This window comes from Pan troglodytes, chromosome 13, assembly GCF_028858775.2.
Source record: "Pan troglodytes isolate AG18354 chromosome 13, NHGRI_mPanTro3-v2.0_pri, whole genome shotgun sequence".
Classification (NCBI taxonomy): domain Eukaryota; kingdom Metazoa; phylum Chordata; class Mammalia; order Primates; family Hominidae; genus Pan; species Pan troglodytes.
Window position 1 is genome coordinate 103,212,219 of NC_072411.2, and position 20,864 is coordinate 103,233,082.

At 42.5% G+C, this 20,864-nt stretch overlaps 1 protein-coding gene across 10 annotated transcripts in view; it reads left to right on the plus strand.

The window, feature by feature from the left end:
* The first annotated feature begins 1,583 nt into the window (after window positions 1–1,583).
* The window catches only part of CASP10 (caspase 10), a 47,817-nt gene continuing 28,536 nt past the window's right edge, over window positions 1,584–20,864 (plus strand). For 7 of the 10 annotated variants that reach the window (XR_010150208.1, XR_010150207.1, XM_063791558.1 and 4 more), the window contains exons 1-5: window positions 1,902–2,115; window positions 4,558–4,911; window positions 6,497–6,590; window positions 11,791–11,926; window positions 14,659–14,765. Coding sequence is in view for 8 of the 10 variants with exons in the window: in XM_063791558.1 (XP_063647628.1) it covers window positions 4,565–4,911; window positions 6,497–6,590; window positions 11,791–11,926; window positions 14,659–14,765 (684 nt within the window). In the remaining 2 variants the exon portion in view is untranslated. Of the gene's footprint in view, window positions 2,116–4,557; window positions 4,912–6,496; window positions 6,591–11,790; window positions 11,927–14,658; window positions 14,766–19,256; window positions 19,544–20,864 lie in introns of those variants that run through there. The other 3 variants (XM_016949523.3, XM_016949520.4, XM_016949518.4) reach the window with 3 other exon arrangements.

Consider the following 20,864-nt stretch of genomic DNA (forward strand, 5'->3'; position numbering starts at 1 on the left):
TTTTTTTTTTTTTGAGAGAGTCTTTCTCTGTCGCCCAGGCTGGAGTGCAATGGCACGATTTTGGCTCACTGCAACCTCTGCCTCCCGGGTTCAAGCGATTCTCCAGCCTCAGCCTCCTAGTAGCTGGGATTACAGGCATGTGCCACCAAGTCTGGCGAATTTTATGCTTTTAGTTGAGATGTGGTTTCACCATGATGGCCAGGCTGGTCTTGAACTCCTGACCTCAAGCAATCTGCCCACCTCAGCCTCCCAAAGTGCTGGGATTACAGGTGTGAGCCACTGTCCCCGGCCAGGACTTGTCTTTCTTTTTCTTTTCTTTTTTTTTTTTTGAGAAGGAGTCTTGCTCTGTAGCCCAGGCTGGAGCGTGATGGCGTGATCTCCGCTCACCGCAACCTCCACCTCCTGCCTTCAAGCGATTCTCCTGCCTCAACCTCCGGAGCAGCTAGGATTACAGGTGTGTGCCACCACGCCCAGCTAATTTTTTGTATTCGTAGTAGAGACAGCATTTCACCATCTTGGCCGAGCTGGTCTCGTGATCCGCCTGCCTCAGCCTCCCAAAGTGCTGGGATTACAGGCGGGAGCCACCGCACCTGGCCCCAGGACTTGTCTTTCTTAAGCACAGAAGTTCTCTGAATGATGCCTAGGACATGGAAAGGACATTTTAATACATTTGCTAATCAAAGCATCATAAATCTTGCTTTTTTTCCCCATAGATAAAACATCTTTCTAAGACTCTGTACCTCTTTCCAGAGTGCTGCACATTTGAGTTAGCTTAATTATAGTGTAGTGACTTTGATCCAAACTTGCTGGTTTAAATCTTGGCTCTTCCAGCCGCTCACTGTGTGACCTTGGGCAAATTAATTAACCTTTCTGTGCCTTAGTTTTCACATGTTAAAGCAGCAGTCATAGTAATAGTATTTATCTTACAGTGTTGTTGGGATGGTGAAATGAGTAAATATTTGTAAATGCCCTGGCACATGGTAGTTGCAATATTAGTGTGCAGTATTGTTTTTATGATTAGAAATAATGTCTTCAAAGTCTCACTTTCCTGCTGGTTTGAATGTGCTGTGAGAACACATACCGTCAGTTTTGCCTACCACAAATTTGTTGAGTCTCTTGCAGGTACCTCCAAATGGGCTTGTAATTCACCATCCCCACTTTTCTTTTTTTTTCCTTTCTTTTTCTTTTTATTTCTTAATTTCTCCCACAAAGACTGAAAGTGAATCCCCACTTTTCTTTTATCTTTTAAAAATTTTATTTGTGGGCCGGGCACGGTGGCTCCATGCCTGTAATCCCAGCACTTTGGGAGGCCAAGGAGGGTGGATCACAAGGTCAGGAGTTCGAGACCAGCCTGGCCAACATGGTGAAACCTCGTCTCTACTAAAAATACAAAAAATTAGCCGGGCGTGGTGGCGCATGCTTGTAATCCCAGCTACTCGGGAGGTTGAGGCAGGAGAATCACTTGAACACAGGAGGCAGAGGTTGCGGTAAGTGGAGATCGCTCCATTGCATTCCAGCCTGGGTGACAGAGCAAGACTCCATCTCAAAAAAAAAAAAAAAGTTATTTGTTTATTTGCATGTGGACATAAGAAAGGGTTAACATGGCCGACAACTATTTCATGAGCTTTTTGGCTTTATTTGAAAAGTGAAGTGTGTTTGGGGAAGGAGATGGTTAGGAAAACAGATGCTTCCCTTTTTGACTTACCAAGGAAATGGAGATCCAAAGGAAAGCCTGAAGCACTTTGTGGCTTCCACGGGTTCATTTCTAGGAAGCTTTTGCTTTACCTGGGGAAACCCCAAGCTCTACAGTGAGAAAGTTGTAAATTAGCCTTTAGGAGACGCTGTTTGTCAGTTATCTTAACCCTGGGAAAGGGGAGGGAAAAAGGCAGATAAGCAGTGATGACATCAGCAGGAAATTAGTATCAGGCTACCCAGTCCTGAAGATTCAGTTTTCACTTAAACAACCAGCAAGTCTTGAAGTCTCTTCCCAAGCAAATGGGAGCTTCTTTGGACCTTGGAGCACACAGAGGATTCTACTTTCTTTAAAACTTTGTTTTCAGGCAATTTCCCTGAGAACCGTTTACTTCCAGAAGATTGGTGGAGCTTGATCTGAAGGTATGTAATTAACAACCCTTCTTACTCCAGAGTCTCATGCTTGAATCTTTTCCTTTGCTTCATGGCTTCGTGTTGTAGAAACTTGCAAAAACTTGTCAGCAATGGCACTATTTTTTCTTAGATTTCTTTGTCATGCCTGGGAAAACAAAAGTTAAAAAATCCGGAAGCCTCCAACATAGCCTTTTACCGGGGCAGAAATATGTTAGCTCACAGAGACAAAGTTTGGTAGACTCACTGAAACTAGAGATCAGAATTGTCAAGAAACCACAAGGCAAATGCTAGATGCGGTAGAATAGAAAGGTGTCTCCAATAAACCACTCATTTGACCTCAGGGCTAGTAGCAGGGAAGATCCCCTGGATTATCACATTAAAAATGACATTTTTTTGTTTCTTTTAACACCAAAAGTAATGTGTATGCTCACATATGCATAAAATTTGAGAAATTCAATTGGAAGCCCAGAAGGAAATTTGTATTATCTATAGTTATGTCACCTCGATATAACCACTGTTTGTTATGGAGGTTTTGGTTTTTGCTTTGTCTTCCTTCCTTTATTTATTTATTTATCTATTTATTTATTTGAGACGGAGTCTCCCTCTTTCACCCTCCAGCACTCAAGCTGGAGTGCAGTGGCACAATCTTGGCTTACTGCAACTTCCGCCTCCCAGGTTCAAGCAATCCTCCCATCTCAGCTTCCTATGGAGCTGGGACCACAGGCATACACCACCAAGCCCAGCTAATTTTTGTATTTTTTGTACAGACGGGGTTTCACCGTGTTGCCCAGGCTTGTCCCGAATTCCTGGCCTCAAGTGATCCACCTGCCTCAGTCTCCTGAAGTGCTTCTCTGATTATAATGAAATGTAGTATGTAGAATACCATAGTTTATAGACTAGTCAGATGGAAACATTGACTCATGTAATTTTTATCTTCCTTCACTGATTTGAGCAACTCTTGTCTAAAATCACCCTTTCCTTCTGAGGTCTAGGAGGTTTTTTTTGTTGTTGTTTTGTTTTGTTTTTGAGGCAGGGTCTCGCTCTGTCACCCAGGGTGGAGTGCAGTGGCACAATCATGGCTCACTGGAACCTCCATCCCCGGGGCTCAAATGATCCTTCTGCTTCAGCCCTCTGAGTAGTTGGGACCACAGGCGTGCACCACCATACCTGGCTAATTTTTGTATTTTTTGTAGAGATGGGGTTTTACCACGTTGCCCAGTCTGGTCTTGAACTCCTGGCCTCAAGTGATCCACCCGCCTTGGCTTCCCAAAGTGCTGGGATTATAGGCGTAAGCCATGACACCCCACCTGTTCCTTCCTTTATAAAGTATTTTCTTGTTTCTAAAAATAGCCAAGTTCTGCATATTGACTACATACCTCAAGTGCTTATAGAATAAATAGTATTACAATGAAAATTTTATCACTGCATTGCTCCTCTGATTATGATGAAATTTAGTATAGAGAATAGCGTAGTTTATAAACTGATCAGATGGAAACATTGACTCATGTAATTTGTTTTTTTTTTAGTGAAAACAAGTTTATTAGAGAAGTAAAGAAACAAAAGAATGGCTACTCCATAGACAGAGCAGCCGACTCATGTAATTTTTAACTTCCTACACTGATTTGAGCAACTCTTGTCTAAAACCACCCTTTCCTCCTGAGGTCTAGGATATTTTTTTATTTATTTTTCTTTTTGAAACAGGGTCTCACTCTGTCACCCAGGGTGAAGTGCAGTGGCATGATCATGGCTCACTGCAACCTGTGCTCCCCAGGCTCAAATGATCCTTCCATCCTCGGCCTCCTGAGTAGTTGGGACCACAGGCATGTGCCACCATGCCCTGATAATTTTTTGTATTTTTAGTAGAGACCAGGTCTCGCCATGTTGCTCAGGCTTGAGGTCTAGGATTATGCCTTCCCTTTCTGTAAGATAAAGGCCTGCCCTCTTACAGGTAGCAGTCTGAAGTTAAGATGTAACACACATACCTCATGGTACCTTGCTGTCTTTGGGTTGATAGATCATAAGGATCTGCCTCCCCCAGATTGCTTTGTGTCTAAAACTTAAAGCATAGATCCAAGTGCTATTTCTGCCATGTGCTGGAAATGAATGTAAGGGCTCCAATCAGGCTACCAAGCTTGAGAAAAATTGTGCTGTGTCCCTCCATCTTAACTTTCTCTCTCTGGGAACATTTTGATTTGGGAGAAATCAAGGTGAATTGAATTCCAATATAAGCACCCTCCAAGTTTCCTAAAAAGTAACTTGCAAGTGTTGGGGAAAAGTTTTCTGGGCTGTTGCTTTTTGAAGTAGCCTCGCAGTAATTTTTATTTTTCAGCACTTCTAGGAAAGTCTAATGCCCAGAACGGAGAAGGTTGTGGTGAGGGGAGGGCCTGGGAAGTCAGGGGGCCATATGTCCTCACTCTCTAACTCCCTGCCCCACCTCTCTGTCCCTTTCAGGCTGGCCATGAAATCTCAAGGTCAACATTGGTGTTCCAGTTCAGATAAAAACTGTAAAGTGAGCTTTCGTGAGAAGCTTCTGATTATTGATTCAAACCTGGGGGTCCAAGATGTGGAGAACCTCAAGTTTCTCTGCATAGGATTGGTCCCCAACAAGAAGCTGGAGAAGTCCAGCTCAGCCTCGGATGTTTTTGAACATCTCTTGGCAGAGGATCTGCTGAGTGAGGACGACCCTTTCTTCCTGGCAGAACTCCTCTATATCATACGGCAGAAGAAGCTGCTGCAGCACCTCAACTATACCAAAGAGGAAGTGGAGCGACTGCTGCCCACCCGACAACGGGTTTCTCTGTTTAGGTGAGGACGGGTCTGTGGTGGAGATGGGAGGATCTCCCATCTAGTGTTCATTCTGGCCATTGGGCTTTGAAAGGAAGCTGCAGTTAAGATCTTTTGGTTATCTACCTCCTTGGATGATAAACCAGGAGATTCTAAACCTCCTTCTCAGCCTCTGATGCTAATGAGATGAGAGTTGGGAGGTTGGCAAAGCTTCAAGACCAAGCTCTGGGCCCAGAGGTGGCTTCCCTTTGTTTTGCTTCTCACTAGCAGTGAAGCCCACCTCAGTGTGGCAGAGCCCGTGTTTTCCCTGCTTACCAGCTGCTACACGTGCAGATCTTCTCCCTCCTGGGATCCACTAGTCTGTCTACCTGTTTCCCGGGGTCTTGAGAAGAGAGTAATGCATACTTGGAGTGAAATAAGCAAGATGAAAAAAGAGATGTGTTTCTGGGGTAGGGAGGGATGTCATTTATGCCATGTCTAGTTATAGAAATTTCTATATTTTTGGGTGGGAATCCAGAAAGGTAAAAATAGGCATTTTGCCCAAAGAGGTAAAATTTAGGCATTGGTCTTATCATGGATGACAGCGTTTTATTTTTATTTTGAGACAGAGTCTCGCTCTATCACTCAGGCTGGAGTGAAGTGGCACCATCTCAGCTCACTGCAACCTCCGCTTCCTGGGTTCGAGCGATTCTCCTGCCTCAGCCTCCTGAGTAGCTGGGACTACAGGCACCCACCACCACACCTGGCTAATTTTTGTATTTTTAGTAGAGACAGGGTTTCCAACATGTTGGCCAGGCTGGTCTGGAACTCCTAGCCTCAAGTGATCCACGCACCTCGGCCTCCCAAAGTGCTGGGATTATAGGTGTGAGCCACTGTGCCAGGCTGATGACAGTGTTTAAAATTGTTCACTGACATAGTGTCCACATCAGAGAACCTCACGAAGAGGAGCCTTTGGAGGGTGTTTTATGGTCTGTGCGATTAGAACACACATTAAGCCTTAGCGGTGGAACTGGCTTCCAGAACCTGAGTTGCCCTTGAGTCAGTGGAAGGAATGATGAATTCCAGAAATCCATATTTCCATTCTGCTGGCTAAACATCTGAGGGACAGTCTCTGACACATAGGGGTGTTAGTATGTGGATGAAATCCTCACTGTTTCTGGTTGTGGATTATATCTCGAAGCTGGGATAGTTTTCTTCCCTTTTCAATATACAACCGACTGTACCTTGGCTGGCCTGGGGTCCTCTCTACCAAGGGCCTGTAAAGTAAGCCTGAATTTCTTGATGGAATCAGGAGATGGGAAGGCATGTCAGAATTGTGTTTTATGCCTTTTTTTTTTTTTAAATATGCCTTCTTAGTGTGGTGAAAAACAGCACTAGACTTGGAGTCAGAAGGCCTGCTTCTACCATTTACTGTGTTATCTTTATTTAAACAAGTCACTTAGAAACTGAAAGTTTTCATTTTTTGAACCTATAAATGGGATTAATAATTGTCTACACATAGAGTTGATCATTCAAATGACAGAAAACATTTATGAAAGCACTTGATTGATTATGGTGTCCTCCACAAGTGTAAGGCTTTATTTGTCATTTTGGGTGTGTGTCTTAGAAACCTGCTCTACGAACTGTCAGAAGGCATTGACTCAGAGAACTTAAAGGACATGATCTTCCTTCTGAAAGACTCGCTTCCCAAAACTGAAATGGTGAGTGGGTCATACAGAATGGGTCTGTGTGAGCACTGTCTTAATCAATGATTAGAAAGATGCTGGAAAGGGTTTTTAGGGAGATTTATTTTTTGTGGGAGACAGTATCATACAATGGTTACGAACATTGGCTTTGGTGCTGGATGAGCCTAGATTCTGGTCCTGATTCTAATTCTAAACCCATGCTGTGAGGCCAATGATTGAACTTTTCTGAGTCTCTATTTTCTTAGATGTAAAATTGTGGGCAATCGTATGACTTCCTTCTAGGATTGTTGGGAGAATTAGCTGAAATAATGTTCATGAAGCATTAGCATGAGGCCAATATTTGGTATAGCATGCAGTAAATGCTCACTTCTGTTGGAATCTGCTGTGTTTTGTTTTTGTTTTCGTTTTTTTTTTGAGACGAAGTCTTGCCTTGTTGCCCAGGCTGGAGTGCAGTGGCATGATCTCAGCTCACTGCAACCTCCACCTCCTGGGTTCAAGCCATTCTCCTACCTCAGCCTCCCTAGTAGCTGGGATTACAGGCATGCACCACCATGCCCAGCTAATTTTTGTATTTTTAGTACAGACGGGGTTTCACCCTGTTGGGCAGGCTGGTCTAGAACTCCTGACTTCAAGTGATCTGCCTGCCTTGGCCTCCCAAAGTGTTGGGATTACAGGTGTGAGTCACCGCACCTGGCCTTGTCCAGTTTTTTCTTTCAAGTGCCTTTTAATCTGTAGGTTAGATTTCCTCCCTGCCCCCAAATCTCTTTCTTTTTCTTAAAATGTATCTGTTGAAGAATCTCTGGGCGGTTGGCCTGTGGAGTTTCTCACAGGCTGAGTTTTGCTGATTGCACACTCGTGGTGCAGTTTGGCATGTTCCTCTGTCCTCTGCATTTCCTGCAGACTGGCAGCTGAATCCAGACGCTTCATCAGACTCAGGTCAGATCCGTTTGGCAAGACTATAGGTAGTCTTGTTTTTTCATCAGGAGGTACCTGATTTTCTCTCTCTTTTTCTTTGATATTAGCAACTGTTGATGTTCAACCATTTTATATATTGAATTTTGAGGGGTTGCAAAAATGGAGATATTAGAATTTTTTTTTTTTTTTGAGATGGAGTCTCACTCTTGTCACCCAGGCTGAAGTGCAATGGCACAATTTCAGCTCACTACAACCTCTGCCTCCTGGGTTCAAGCGATTCTCCTGCCTCAGCCTCCTGAGTAGCTGGGATTACAGCAGCCTGCCACTACGCCTGGCTAACTTTTTGTATTTTTAGTAGAGATGGGGTTTCACCATATTGGCTAGGCTGGTCTGGAACTCCTGACTTTAGGTGATCCACCCGTCTCGGCCTCCCAAAGTGCTGAGATTACAAGTGTGAGCCACCATACCCGGCCACATATTATAATTGTATCATTTCGTTTTCCCTTCATCCATTATTTGGTTACCCAGTGATACAGCTTATATGTGAATCCTTGATTCTTTTCTTTCAGTTATTATTATTTTTTTTTTGAGACGGTGTCTCACTTGGTCATCCAGGCTGGAGTTCAGTGGTGTGATCTTGGCTCACTGCAACCTCTGCCTCCCAGGTTCAGGTGATTCTCCTGCCTCAGCCTCCTGAATATCTGGGATTACAAGCAGGCACCACCATGCCTGTCTAATTTTTGTATTTTTAGTAGAGACAGGGTTTCATTTGGCCAGGTTGGTCTCAAATTCTTGACCTCAAGTGATCTACCTGCCTCAGCCTCCCAAAGTTCTGGGGATTACAGGCATGAACCACTGTGCTTTGCCTAGTTATCCAGTTTTTAAGTTAATTGGTATCTTATCATTCTCTGAAGGTGACCCATTACAAAATATATATAAATTTAAACTCATGGATTTAAACATATGTGAGGTATTTCAATCTACTGCAATTATTATCCTTACTGAAGTTCAAACTGAGGCTGGGCATGGTGGCTCATGCCTGTAATCCCAGCACTTTGGGAGTCTGAGGTGGACAGGTCACTTGAGCCTCAGGAGTTTGAGACTAGACTGGACAACATGACAAAACCCGCTCTCTACAAAAAATACAAAAATTAGCTGGGTGTGGTGGCGTGCACCTGTAGTCCCAGCTCCTCAGGAGGCTGACATGGGAGGATCGCTCGAGCCCAGAGAAGTCAAGGCTGCAGTGAGCAATGGCTGTGCCATTGCACTCCAGCCTGGGTAACAGAGTGAGACCCTGTCTCAAAAAAATAGTTCAATTGTCCCATTTTTTCCCAGGGGATACATCTTCAGTTTGGTTCCTAAGTCATTTTGACATGACCTTAGTAGTCTTTGATGGCTTCTTTACTATCTGGCAAAAATATCCCAGGTTCATCTTGTATATTTTCTACCCAGTCCTGGAATCTCTCATTTCTCCCAAAAACCCTGACTTCTTTTAATGAGAGATGTCATTTCAAGACCACAAACTTGATGCTGGCATGCTCATTGCTTTTGGGTAAATATATATACACACACTACATATATACACATATGTATACACACACACACACACACATACACACACACACACGACCTAAAGGTTCAGTAATTCTTGGAGAATTTTAAAAATCAGGCGATTTTGTTTTAGGGAATTCTTTTTTATAAAACATTGTAAGGATCTTCTGCTTTTGCCGTAAAATTTCAGTGGCCACATTTGCAGTGGTACAAAGCAATTACCTGCTCAAATGGTAGCATTATACCTTAAATACAGAATTTCTCAAAGTCAGAGGAGATTCCTGTAGTTTGACAAGCGCTCCAGGTGGTTTTCATAACATTCTCTCCCAAGTTGGGGCATCCGCTCACAAATTTTCCAGTGTCTAGGTTTATACATAAAATGAGACCACTTTTTATTGTTATACCCCGTCCTATGTTAGGGACTCTCTGAACAATATGAGGTGGCAGGTGAGGGACGAGAGAAAGGTCATTTGTTAAAGCAATCTCTGATATTCGAAACACTGAGTGTTAGTTTTCAAACAAGAAAAGCTGGAAAATGTTTTTTTTTCTCTTTTGCTTGCACAGGTTCTAGAACTCTACTTGAAGGCATCTGTGGCTACAGAATTATTATTATTATTATTATTATTATTATTATTATTTTTAGACAGAGTTTCGCTCTTGTTGCCCAGTCTGGAGTGCAACGGTGCCATCTCGGCTCACTGCAACCTCTGCCTCCTGGGTTCAAGTGATCCTCCTGCCTCAGCCTCCCGAGTAGCTGGGATTACAGGCGCCCGCCACCACACCCAGCTAATTTTTGTATTTTTAGTAGAGGTGGGGTTTCACCATGTTGGCCAGGCTGGTCTTGAACTCCTGACCTCAGGTGATCCACCTGCCTCAGCCTCCCAAAGTGTTGGGATTACAGGTATGAGCCACTGTGCCTGCCCAGAATTATTTTTATGGTCAGAAGCATTCCAAACATTTCCCCCCTACTAAAATAGCTTTTAAATGATCAAATGCACATGTTCATGTGGCCAAATGATCTTGTTTTTCTCAGTATAACAGTAAAAGGAAACGTAACTGTGCTTAGCTGTGGCATGGAATTGTGATATTACCAGGTCAAATTCAGGAAAACCATATTTCCTCTTTGGATTCCAAATGATCTCAGCTTTTTTTTGTTGGGGGCGGGGTGGGGAGATCTCATTTTTCGTGTCAGAATTGTGGCTGAGTTACACACCTCAGATAATCCAGGTTGATCTGTATTGGATTTTGCAATCAGACCAGCCTTTGGAAGTGTGTAAAGGACAGTCTCTAAGCAACACAGATGTTTCCACACCAGGGCTCAGTGAGGCTGCATTATCTGCAACTGCAATTGCAATTGCAAAAGACCTTATCACAGAAATAAATTACTTACCCGCCATTGGAAAAGGGCCTGAACACCCCTCAGCCAAAACGGAAAGGTTCTAAATTCTTACAGTCTCTCTGGGGAAACACAAATAACCTTGCCTTTGAGGGGCATTCTGGGCTTTGTCTTTGATAGCTTTCATAGAAATGTAAGCAGTATAGCTGGCCTACACATATCCTGAGAGATCTCACAACTGTCAGGAAATCCGTTCTCAGCACAGCAATCAGCATACAACATTGAGTCTAAAGGAAACCACACCTGAACTTACTCTTTAACAAAAAAGCAAAAAAAGAACTTTCAGATGTTTGCTGCTAGTATTTGCCAGAGTGGTGTTAAACTAATGTCCAGGTCCCATTTAAGTATGTGCGTGTGTATGTGTGTGATGTACTAAACATCTAATAAACTTTTAGAAAGTATAATGAATTTCCGTAATTGCTTCTGGAATCACATCTTAGCCCTTTATTCCTCCTGGTAGGATGCTGTCAAGACATGAGTTTCTGGCCTGGCATGGTGGCTCATGCCTGTAATCCCAGCACTTTGGGAGGCCAAGGCAAGCAGATCACCTGAGGTCAGGAGTTTGAGACCAGCCTGGCCAACATGGTGAAACCCATCTCTGTTAAAAATACAAAAATTAGCTGGATGTGGTGGCATGAGCCTGTAATCCCAGCTACTCAGGAGGCTGAGGCAGGAGAATGGCTTGAATGGAGGTGGAGGTTGCTTTGAGCTGAGATTGCACTACTGCACTCTAGCCTGGGAGACAGAGTGAGAGACTCCATCTCAATAATAATAATAATAATAATAATAATAATAGCTGAATTGTGATTTTTTGTTTCAGAAAATTCTTTTTCTTTTAAAATATCAAATATAAAATTCTTTCGAAACATTTTCCCCTCATTTCTTTGGTGTCCCTCTTTTGCTGGCTTCCTAATCAGTATCATTCAAAGCTGTGACTTAGAGTTCAGTGGTTAATAACATAGACTTTGGCATCAGATTGTACCAGCTCTGCCATTAATTAGCTTTGTGACCTTCGGCAAGTTACTGGAATTTCTTTATGCCTCAATTATTTCATCTTTAAAATGTGGATTATAATAGTATCTACTTATTCAGTTGTTGTGCTGTTAATATACAGCAAGCACTGTCCCTGTTGCATAGAGTTATATATATATTTGGTATCTGGTATTAATATAGATTGTATACAGATTTGCTTGGTAATGCCTCTTCCCCTACATTCCTGAGCAACTTGAGGGCAGATGCTGTTATATCTTATTTATCAGTGCAAAACCTAGTGCCTACTGGCCATGCAGATAACATTTGAGTGAGTGGATAATCAATAGGCAAGTAAATGTAACTCTATTGATTCTCTTGTAGACCTCCCTAAGTTTCCTGGCATTTCTAGAGAAACAAGGTAAAATAGATGAAGATAATCTGACATGCCTGGAGGACCTCTGCACAACAGTTGTACCTAAACTTTTGAGAAACATAGAGAAATACAAAAGAGAGAAAGGTAAGTAGCTTGTGATTGCTAACTTGGACCAGACCATGGAAATTCTTAAACCAATTGGCCATGCATGATGTTTTGTTTATTTGTTTTGTTTTGTTTTGTTTTGAGGCAGAGTCTCACTCACTCTGTCACCCAGGCTGGAGTGCAGTGGTGTGATCTTGGCTCACTGAAACCTCCGCCTCCCGGGTTCAAATGATTCTTCTGCCTCAACCTCCCGAGTAGCTGGGATTACAGGAGCCTGCCACCATGCCTGGCTAATTTTTGTATTTTTAGTAGAGACAGGGTTTCACCATGTTGGCCAGGCTGGTCTCGACCTCCTGACCTCAAGTGATCCACCCACCTCGGCCTTTCAAAATGCTGGGATTATAGGTGTGAGCCACCATGCCTGGCCCGTGCATGATGTTTACTCATCATTCTGATAATATTCTGCTAGGAAAGCCAGAAATCTTCCCCTTCGTTCATTCAACACATATTGGTTGAGTTCATATTTTGTACCAGGCACTGTTTTAGAAGTTGAGGATATAGCAAAGTACAGAGCAAAGCTCCTGCCCTCTTGCAACTTATATTCCAGTGCAGGGAAGTAGTTTTAGACAAACGTCTTTTTCTGATTCTAATATGGGAATGAGAGTACAGGGAATTGTTTTAAATGAAATAACATGAAAAAGAAGGCAGGATAGCATGGGGTGAGAGTGGACTCTATAGAGTCGGATTGCCAGGACTCCACTTACTAGTGGTGCAGTGGTACTTTTTTGGCTTTTCTATGTCTCACTTTCCCTATCTGTAAAGTAGGCATAATAATTGTACCTACCTCCTAGGTTTTTGTGAGGATTGAATGAGATAATTTCTGTAAAATGCATGTCTGGCATGGAGTAAGCATTCTATACATGTGGCTATTATGGCTCTCTCAGAGAGAAAAGTCATAAAGACTTCACATTCTCAGAAACTACTATCAAAAAAGAACTTTATTTTCTTGTGTGTGTGTGTGTGTGTGTGTGTGTGTGTGTGTGTGTGTTTTAAGTCTGTCTGATAAAGGTAGTTCTGCTGTGATATTTTATACAGGTAGAAGCACAGGGCAAAAGTCAAACCTGGCTGCCTTACCACGTGTCAATACGCTAAATATCTGTGTTTTTCTGAGTTCATTTCTCCACTGTTAAGCAAGCGCTATACATAAAAACTCATGAGTGTATTCATGAAACTTTTATGCCACACCCGTAATTTAGTTCAGTGAGTGACTCTAGTGTGCAAATTTCTTGGTTGAAAATGAAACTAGCTAAGAGGAAATGTCTGTCTAAGAATTTGGTTAACACAGAATGAGTTGAGGAGCAAAATATACTGTTGTCAAACTGATAAAATCTCAAACAATAAAATGATGAATAAATGCATAATTTAAGTTATGAAGAATAAAAACAGTTCTTTCTATCATCAAATTATCAAATGAGAAATAAAAAGCAGAAGGTTGATATGGAAAGAATATTTGAAATCCTCACATGAGCTCTGAGTTTTTTTCTAAACACATTGTCATTTTTCTGTAATGCCATATCCCATATACAGTAAACATAGGGCAAGTGGTCATATTATTCTGGATATTTAAATTCTAAAGAAGACACACTAGTTTCTATGTAGTTGATTACATTTGCCTCAGTGAGTCTTGAAGACTGAGCTTTGTTTTTTTTATTTTTATTTTTTGAGATGGAGTCTCACTCTGTTGCCCAGGCTGGAGTGCAGTAGTGTGATCTTGGCTCACTGCAAGATCTGCCTCCCAGGTTCACACCATTCTGCTGCCTCAGCCTCCCAAGTAGCTGGGACTACTAGCGCCTGCCACCACGCTCAGCTAATTTTTGTATTTTTAGTAGAGATGGGATTTCACCATGTTAGCCAGGATGGTCTCGATCACCTGACCTCATGATCAGCCTGCCTCGGCCTCCCAAAGTGCTGGGATTACATGTGTGAGCCAGCGCGCCCGGCTTGAGCTTTGTTATTTTTATTTTTATTTTTATTTGAGCTGGAGTCTTGCTCTGTCGCCCAGGCTGGAGTGCAGTGGCATGATCTTGGCTCACTGAAACCTCTGCCTCCCAAGTTCAAGCGATTCTTCTGCCTCAGCCTCCTGAGTAGCTGGGATTACAGATGCCCGCCACCATGCCCAGCTAATTTTTGTATTTTTAGTAGAGATGGGGTTTCACCACTTTGGCCAGGCTGGTCTCAAACTCTTGACCTCAAGTGATCTGTGTGGGGATTACAGGCGTGAGCCACTGCGCCTGGTCCAGGACTGAGCTTTATATCAGCAGAGTTCTAGTTTTGATTTTTCTTTTCTACAACCTACCTGTGTGTGATCTCTTTTGGGTGTCAATCATTATTGATATTTTAATATTGACTTTCTTTAGTTCTAAGAGTTTGAGCCTAATTCTGCTGTTAAGATGAAAGACTAAAGGACTAAAAAGAGTAGGTGTGCAGACTTTAGACTTTTCTGTAAGTGTGTGTGATCCAAAGTCCAAGCTAGGATACTGGCTTTATTTAAGGACCACCTGGCTAACTCTCTAAGTTGTCTTGAGCCTTGGTGTTTGCTTCAGTATTTTTCTTTTTTCTTTTTTTTGAGACGGACTCTTACTCTGTCCCCAGGCTGCAGTGCAGTGGGGCAATCTTGGTTCACTGCAACCTCCGCCTCCTGGGTTCAAGCAATTCTCCTGCTGCTAGTCAGAAGGTGATTTTTATTTTTCTGTCTGTGATTTTATTTTCAGCTGTCCAGATAGTGACACCTCCTGTAGACAAGGAAGCCGAGTCGTATCAAGGAGAGGAAGAACTAGTTTCCCAAACAGACGTTAAGACATTCTTGGAAGCCTTACCGGTAGGTTCAGTGGTGTGCTGGTCAATGCTTAACAACCGGCTCCACCCTCCAACCTCCCCTCCCCGCCACCCCAAAAAAGAAAAAGAGAGAGAGGCCCCGGTTTGTACCATTTACTGTAAATGCTCTCACCATGGTGATTGCAAGTAAACAACATGATATCAACCAGAGTGCACATTTTCTGAAAATTTAACAGTTGGCTGACACTAGCTGACTAGTGAGAGCTAGTTAGTTTGAGTTCTCGCTAGTTAGTTTGAGCTGACTCCACACACCCCTGAGTTGCTCTGAAATGGTTCCTCTGTTCTTATCTGTGGGATGCAATTAGAGCCAGCTTTAGGGACATATAATCTATGGAGCACAGGGCGTCTGATAGTAATTCCAGAGTTCAAGTACAGAACTTTTGTTTAATGCTCTGCTGTTACTGCTTTGAAATTCTTAATGTATTGAACAAGAGGTTTGCCAAGCATGTAGCTGGCCAACCCAGAGGGCAAGGGTTTCTGGTTTCTGTGGTGCTCAGCTCTGAAAGGATGGGTGGAAGGGGAAACGTTGGGAGAATTTGCAGTCTGTTCCTCACCATGTGATCATGATCCTTGGGAGATATGTGGCAGTCTTCCCTGGGATTTGTGGTTCTTCCAGCAGACTTGGGTAATTTCTTTGCCAACATCTGTCAGCATCAATGAAGTTAGCTTGGTCTGGGAAATGTTTTGTTTTTGTTTTCAACTGTGATAAAATACACATAACAAAATTTACCATCTTAATCAATTTTAAGTATACAGTTCAGTAATGTTAAATACCTTCACATTGTTGTGCAGACATTACCACCATCCATCTCCAGAACTTTTTCATCTTCTTTTAGTAAAACTTTGTACCCATTAAACAATAACTTCTCATTTTCTCCTTCCCTCCAACCCCTGGAAACCACCATTCTACTTTCTCTCTCTATAAATTTGACTTTTCAGGGTACCTCATATAAGTAGAACCACACAATATTTGTTCATTTGTGACTAGCTTATTTCACTTAGTGTAAAGTCTTCAGGGTTCATCCAAGTTGTAGCATATCTCAGAATTTCCTTCCTTTTTAAAGGCTGAAAAATATTCCACTGTGTGTATATACAGTAAGTCCTCACTTAAAAGGTTGATAGATTTTTGGAAACTGAATTTAAGTGATAGCATATTGTATAATGTATTTATTTTTATTTAAAATTTTTTTTATAGAGATAAGGTTTTGCTATGTTGCCCAGGCTGGTCTCAAATTCTTGGGCTCAAGCAATCCTCCTGCCTTATCCTCCCAAAGTGCTGAGATTACAGCCATGTACCACCACGCCCAGCCACATACCATATAATGAAACCAATTTTACCATAGGCTCATTGATATAAACAAGAGTTGGCCAGGCATGGTGGCCCACACCTCCAATCCCAGCACTTTGAGAGGCCAAGGCAGGCGGCTTACTTGAGGCCAGGAGTTCGAGACCAGCCTGGCCAACATAGCGAAACCCCATCTCTACTAAAAATACCAAAATTAGCCGGGTGTGGTGGTGCACGCCTATAATCCCAGCTACTCGGGGGGCTGAGGCACAAGAATAGCTTGAATCTGGGAGGTGGAGGTTGCAGTGAGCTGAGATTGCATCACTGCACTCCAGCTTGGGCAACAGAGTGAGACCCTGTCTCAAAAAACGATAACAAAAAGCCCTAAGAGTTAAGTTTCTATAGCATACAGTTCGTTGTTTCACTTAAAGGCGGAGTTACCAAGAACCTACTGATGACTCTGAGTGAGGACTCACTGTATTACATTTTGTTGTCCACTCATCCATTGATGGACTCTTGGGCTGCTGCCACCTTTTGACTATTTTTAATAACGCTGCTGTGAATGTTGGTGTAAAAATATCTCTTTGAAATGCTGCTTTCAATTCTTTTGGGTTTGTACCCATAAGTGGAAATGGTGGATTATATAGTCATTCTATTTTCAATTTTTTGAGGAACCTTCATTCTATTTTCCACAGTGACTATACCACTTTACATTTCCACCAGCTGTGCACACATCCTCAGCAACACTTCCTCACCAAGACGTATTATTCTCTTTCATTTTTGATAGTAGGCATCCTAATGGAAGTGAGGTCCTATTTCCCTGTGGTTTTGATTTGCTTTCCTTAATGACTAGGGCTGTCGAGCATCTTCTCATGTGCTTTTGGCGATTTGTATATCTTCTTTAGAGAAATGTTTGTCCAAGTCCTTGTTCATTTTCTAATTCGGTTGTTTGTAGAAGTTTTATTTTTAATTCTTTTTTTTTTTTTTTTTTGAGACGGAGTCTCACTCTGTCGCCCAGGCTGGAGTGCAGTGGCAGGGTCATGGCTCACTGCAACCTCTAACTCCCAGGTTCAAGCGATTCTCCTGCCTCAGCCTCCCAAGTAGCTGGGATTACAGGCGCGCATCAACACACCTGGCTATTTTTTGTATTTTTTAATAGAGACAGGGTTTCACTATGTTGGCCAGGCTGATCTCGAACTCCTGACCTCAAGTGATCTGCCTACCTTGGCCTCCCAAAGTGCTGGGATTATAGGTGTGAGCCACTGTACCCGGCCTTTATTTTTTAATTCTTTTTTTTTTTTTTTTTTTTGAGACTGAGTCTTGCTCTGTCTCCCAGGCTGGGGTGCAGTGGCTCAATCTCAGCTCACTGCAAGCTCCGCCTCTCGGGTTCACACCATTCTCCTGCCTCATCCTTCCAAGTAGCTGGGACCACAGGCGCCCGCCACCATGCCTGGCTAATTTTTTGTATTTTTAGTAGAGACGGGGTTTCACCGTGTTAGCCAGGATGGTCTCAATCTCCTGACCTCGTGATCCACCCGCCTCAGCTTCCCAAAGTGCTGGGATGACAGGCGTGAGCCACCGTGCCCGGCCTATATTTTATTCTTAAAAATTCTTTTATGGCTTCTTTACTATTGTCATGGTCTGATATTTTTACAGTTACAATTTTTAGATTTAAAAATAATTTCAATTTTATAGAAAAGTTGCAAGAATGTGAATAATATAAAGAATACCTATGTACTGTTTTCCTAGATTTACCTACCTGTTGTTGATGTTTTACCCCATTTGCTTTATTATTTTTGTGCATTTACTCACACTTGCTCTCTTTCTCCCTTTCTCTCCACACACACATAATTTTTTTCTGAACTTTTTGAGAGTAAGTTGCATACATCATGGCCTTTTACTCCTAAATATTTTCGTGTGTATTTCCTAATAATAAGGATATTCTTTTACAGAACTATAACACAATTATCAATGCCAGTAAAGTTATGTTAATATAATACTTTTATCAAATCAATGGTCCATATTCCAATTTTGTCTGTTGAACCCAATAATGTCCTTGACAGTTTTTAAACCATCTAGTACAAAATTCCACATAGGATCCTATATAAATGCAACACAAGGCTGGGTATGGTGGCTCACACCTGTAATCCCAGCACTTTGGGAGGCCGAGGTGGGAGGACCACTTGAGGCCAGGAGTTCAAGGTGAGCCTGGGCAACATAGTGAGACCCTCTCTAAAAGAAAATAATAAAAATTAAAAATACAATATAATACAATACAATATTGTATTTAGTTGTCATGATCCTTTAGTCTCCTTTAATCTTTTTTTTTTTTTTTTTTTGAAACTGAGTCTCACCCTGTCACCCAGGCTGAAGTACAGTGGCATGATCTCGGCTCACTATAACCTCCACCTCCCAGGTTAAAGCAATTCTTGTGCCTCAGCCTCCCAAGTATCTGAGATTACAGGCATGCACCACCATGTTCGGCTAATTTTTGTATTTTTAGTAGAGACGGCGTTTCACCATGTTGGCCAGGCTGGTCTCGTACTCCTGACCTAAGTTATCTGCCTGCCCCAGCCTCCCAAAGTGCTGGGATTACAGGCGTGAGCCACCATGCTTGGCATAGTCTCCTTTAATCTTGAACATTTCCACAACTTTTATGACATTTAATTTCCTCTTTTATGCCATTGAGACTTTTGAAGAATGCAGTCACTCCTCCCACCTTTCATTAAATAGAATTTTCCTTATCTTTGGTACATGTGGTGTTTCCTCATAATTAGATTCAAGCTGTACGTTCTGGCCAGAATATCACAGAAGTGATGTGTCTTTCTCAGGGCATCCCATCTGGAAATACGTCATGTCCATCTGCCCCCCTATTCGCGATGCTAATTTTGATTATTTGGTCAAGATATTTTCTGATATTATCACTCTGCAGTTAATTTTATATAGTTACTATTTTTTCCCCACACAATTAATAAGCAAGTGCTGGAGAGACATTTTAAGATTCCGTAAATATCCTGCTGCACATGAAAAGTTTCGCCCTAGATTGAGCGTCTGCTGATGATTCTTGTGTGATCCAGCATTTACTATGTTGGTTGTAAAACAATGCTTTTCTGACTCCAGTATTCTCTCCACATTCGTAAGTTGGCTCTCAGCATTCTACTGTAAAGAAGGACCCTCCTTTCTCCCCAGGAAGGTGTTTTTGTTTTTTTAAATGAAGGAGACCGTGGAAACTCGCCAGATGACCTGTAGCTCCTGGAGCTTGGCAAAGGCTGGGCAAACGCCCACCTGAAGACTATGCAGGCAATCAGGACATGACACAGAGCCGGGAGAGGCCTGCTCTGCGGCTCTGCCCTGAACCTCATTGGGCAGGTGGAGGTATTTAGGCATTTGAGGGAATCTCAGCTTTGGGAGGCCACTTTGTAAGTGATCTTAAGAGATTAAGTACATCCTTAATTAAAAGAAATGGTAACACCTCCGCCTGCTTGCTGTGAGTTTATTCATTTGAATTCCCCATCTCCCCCAATGGGAAATAACACAGAATTGCAATTATTTATAAAATCTTAAATTGGCTTCTTTTCTCTAGGAAAATAGCCCTTGATTCAATTAATTCCAATCCTAGAAAAGCGCCTAGATATCTGATTGAGGTATTGAGGGAGAGAGGCTGCTCCCCTTGATTCTTTTACTGTAATCCAATTAAAGCAACATTTATGGGCCAACTCCCTGGCCATGGGCACAGCTTTGTTTAGAGAGTTGCAAATCCATTCCCACCTCCCCGCTCCCCCAGAAGCTCTTTATTATTTTATTTTATTTATTTATTTTTTTGAGATGGAGTCTCGCTCTGTCACCCAGGCTGGAGTGCAGTCTCAGCTCAATGCAACCTCAGCCTCCCGGGTTCAAATGATTCTCATGCCTCAGCTTCCCTAGTAGCTGGGATTACAGGCACCCGCCACCATGCCTGGCTAACTTTTTTTGTATTTTTAGTAGATACAGGATTTCACCATGTTGACTTAAGGTGATCCACCCTCCTGAGTCTCCCAAAGTGCTGGGATTACAGGCATGAGCTATTGTGCATGGCCATCCCAGAAGCTCTTTAAAATGTGGTTTTCCAGCCCTGACATTTTAGGATTCCCTAATTCTAAGTTAAATTGTCTGCTAAATGTAACTCTTCCCACCCACTTTTTCAACTTGTTTTGTGCTCAGATACTGACATGCATGTAGAAACACACACACACACACACACACACGATTCTGCTCGTTGTCTTTGAGAAATTCAGTGGTTTCTAAAGGGGCATGGCTCAGCTGTGGCCTCTGAAGCGCTGTGGTTCCGCTGACATGGGATGATAACTTGGCCATGGCCACATGCAGTAGGGGGATAGTTGTGGCAGTACTAGAAGTGCAAAGGGGACTGGGGCACAGCATCTCACGTGTTTTCACAGACTTTTAAGGTTGGAAGGTGTCTTAAAAGTTATCTGGGCAGCCCTTTCCCTCTCCATCAAGTGATGAATAAAATAAAACTTGGTGAAACATCTCATGTTGCTTAAGCACCTGAGGATTTTTTTTTTTTTAATTTAAAAGAACACTGCCAATAATTGGGCTCAATGAGAAGGAACTCTCATTGAATTTTAAGCAACATCTCCTAATATGTTTAAAAATTAAATTGATTTTTTTCTCAGCCCCCTGCAACTTCAGCCTCCCAGGTTCAAGTGATTTTCCTGCCTCAGCCTCCTGAGTAGCTGGGATTACAGGCACGTGCCACCGCACCCAGCGAATTTTTTGTATTTTTAGTAGAGATGGGGT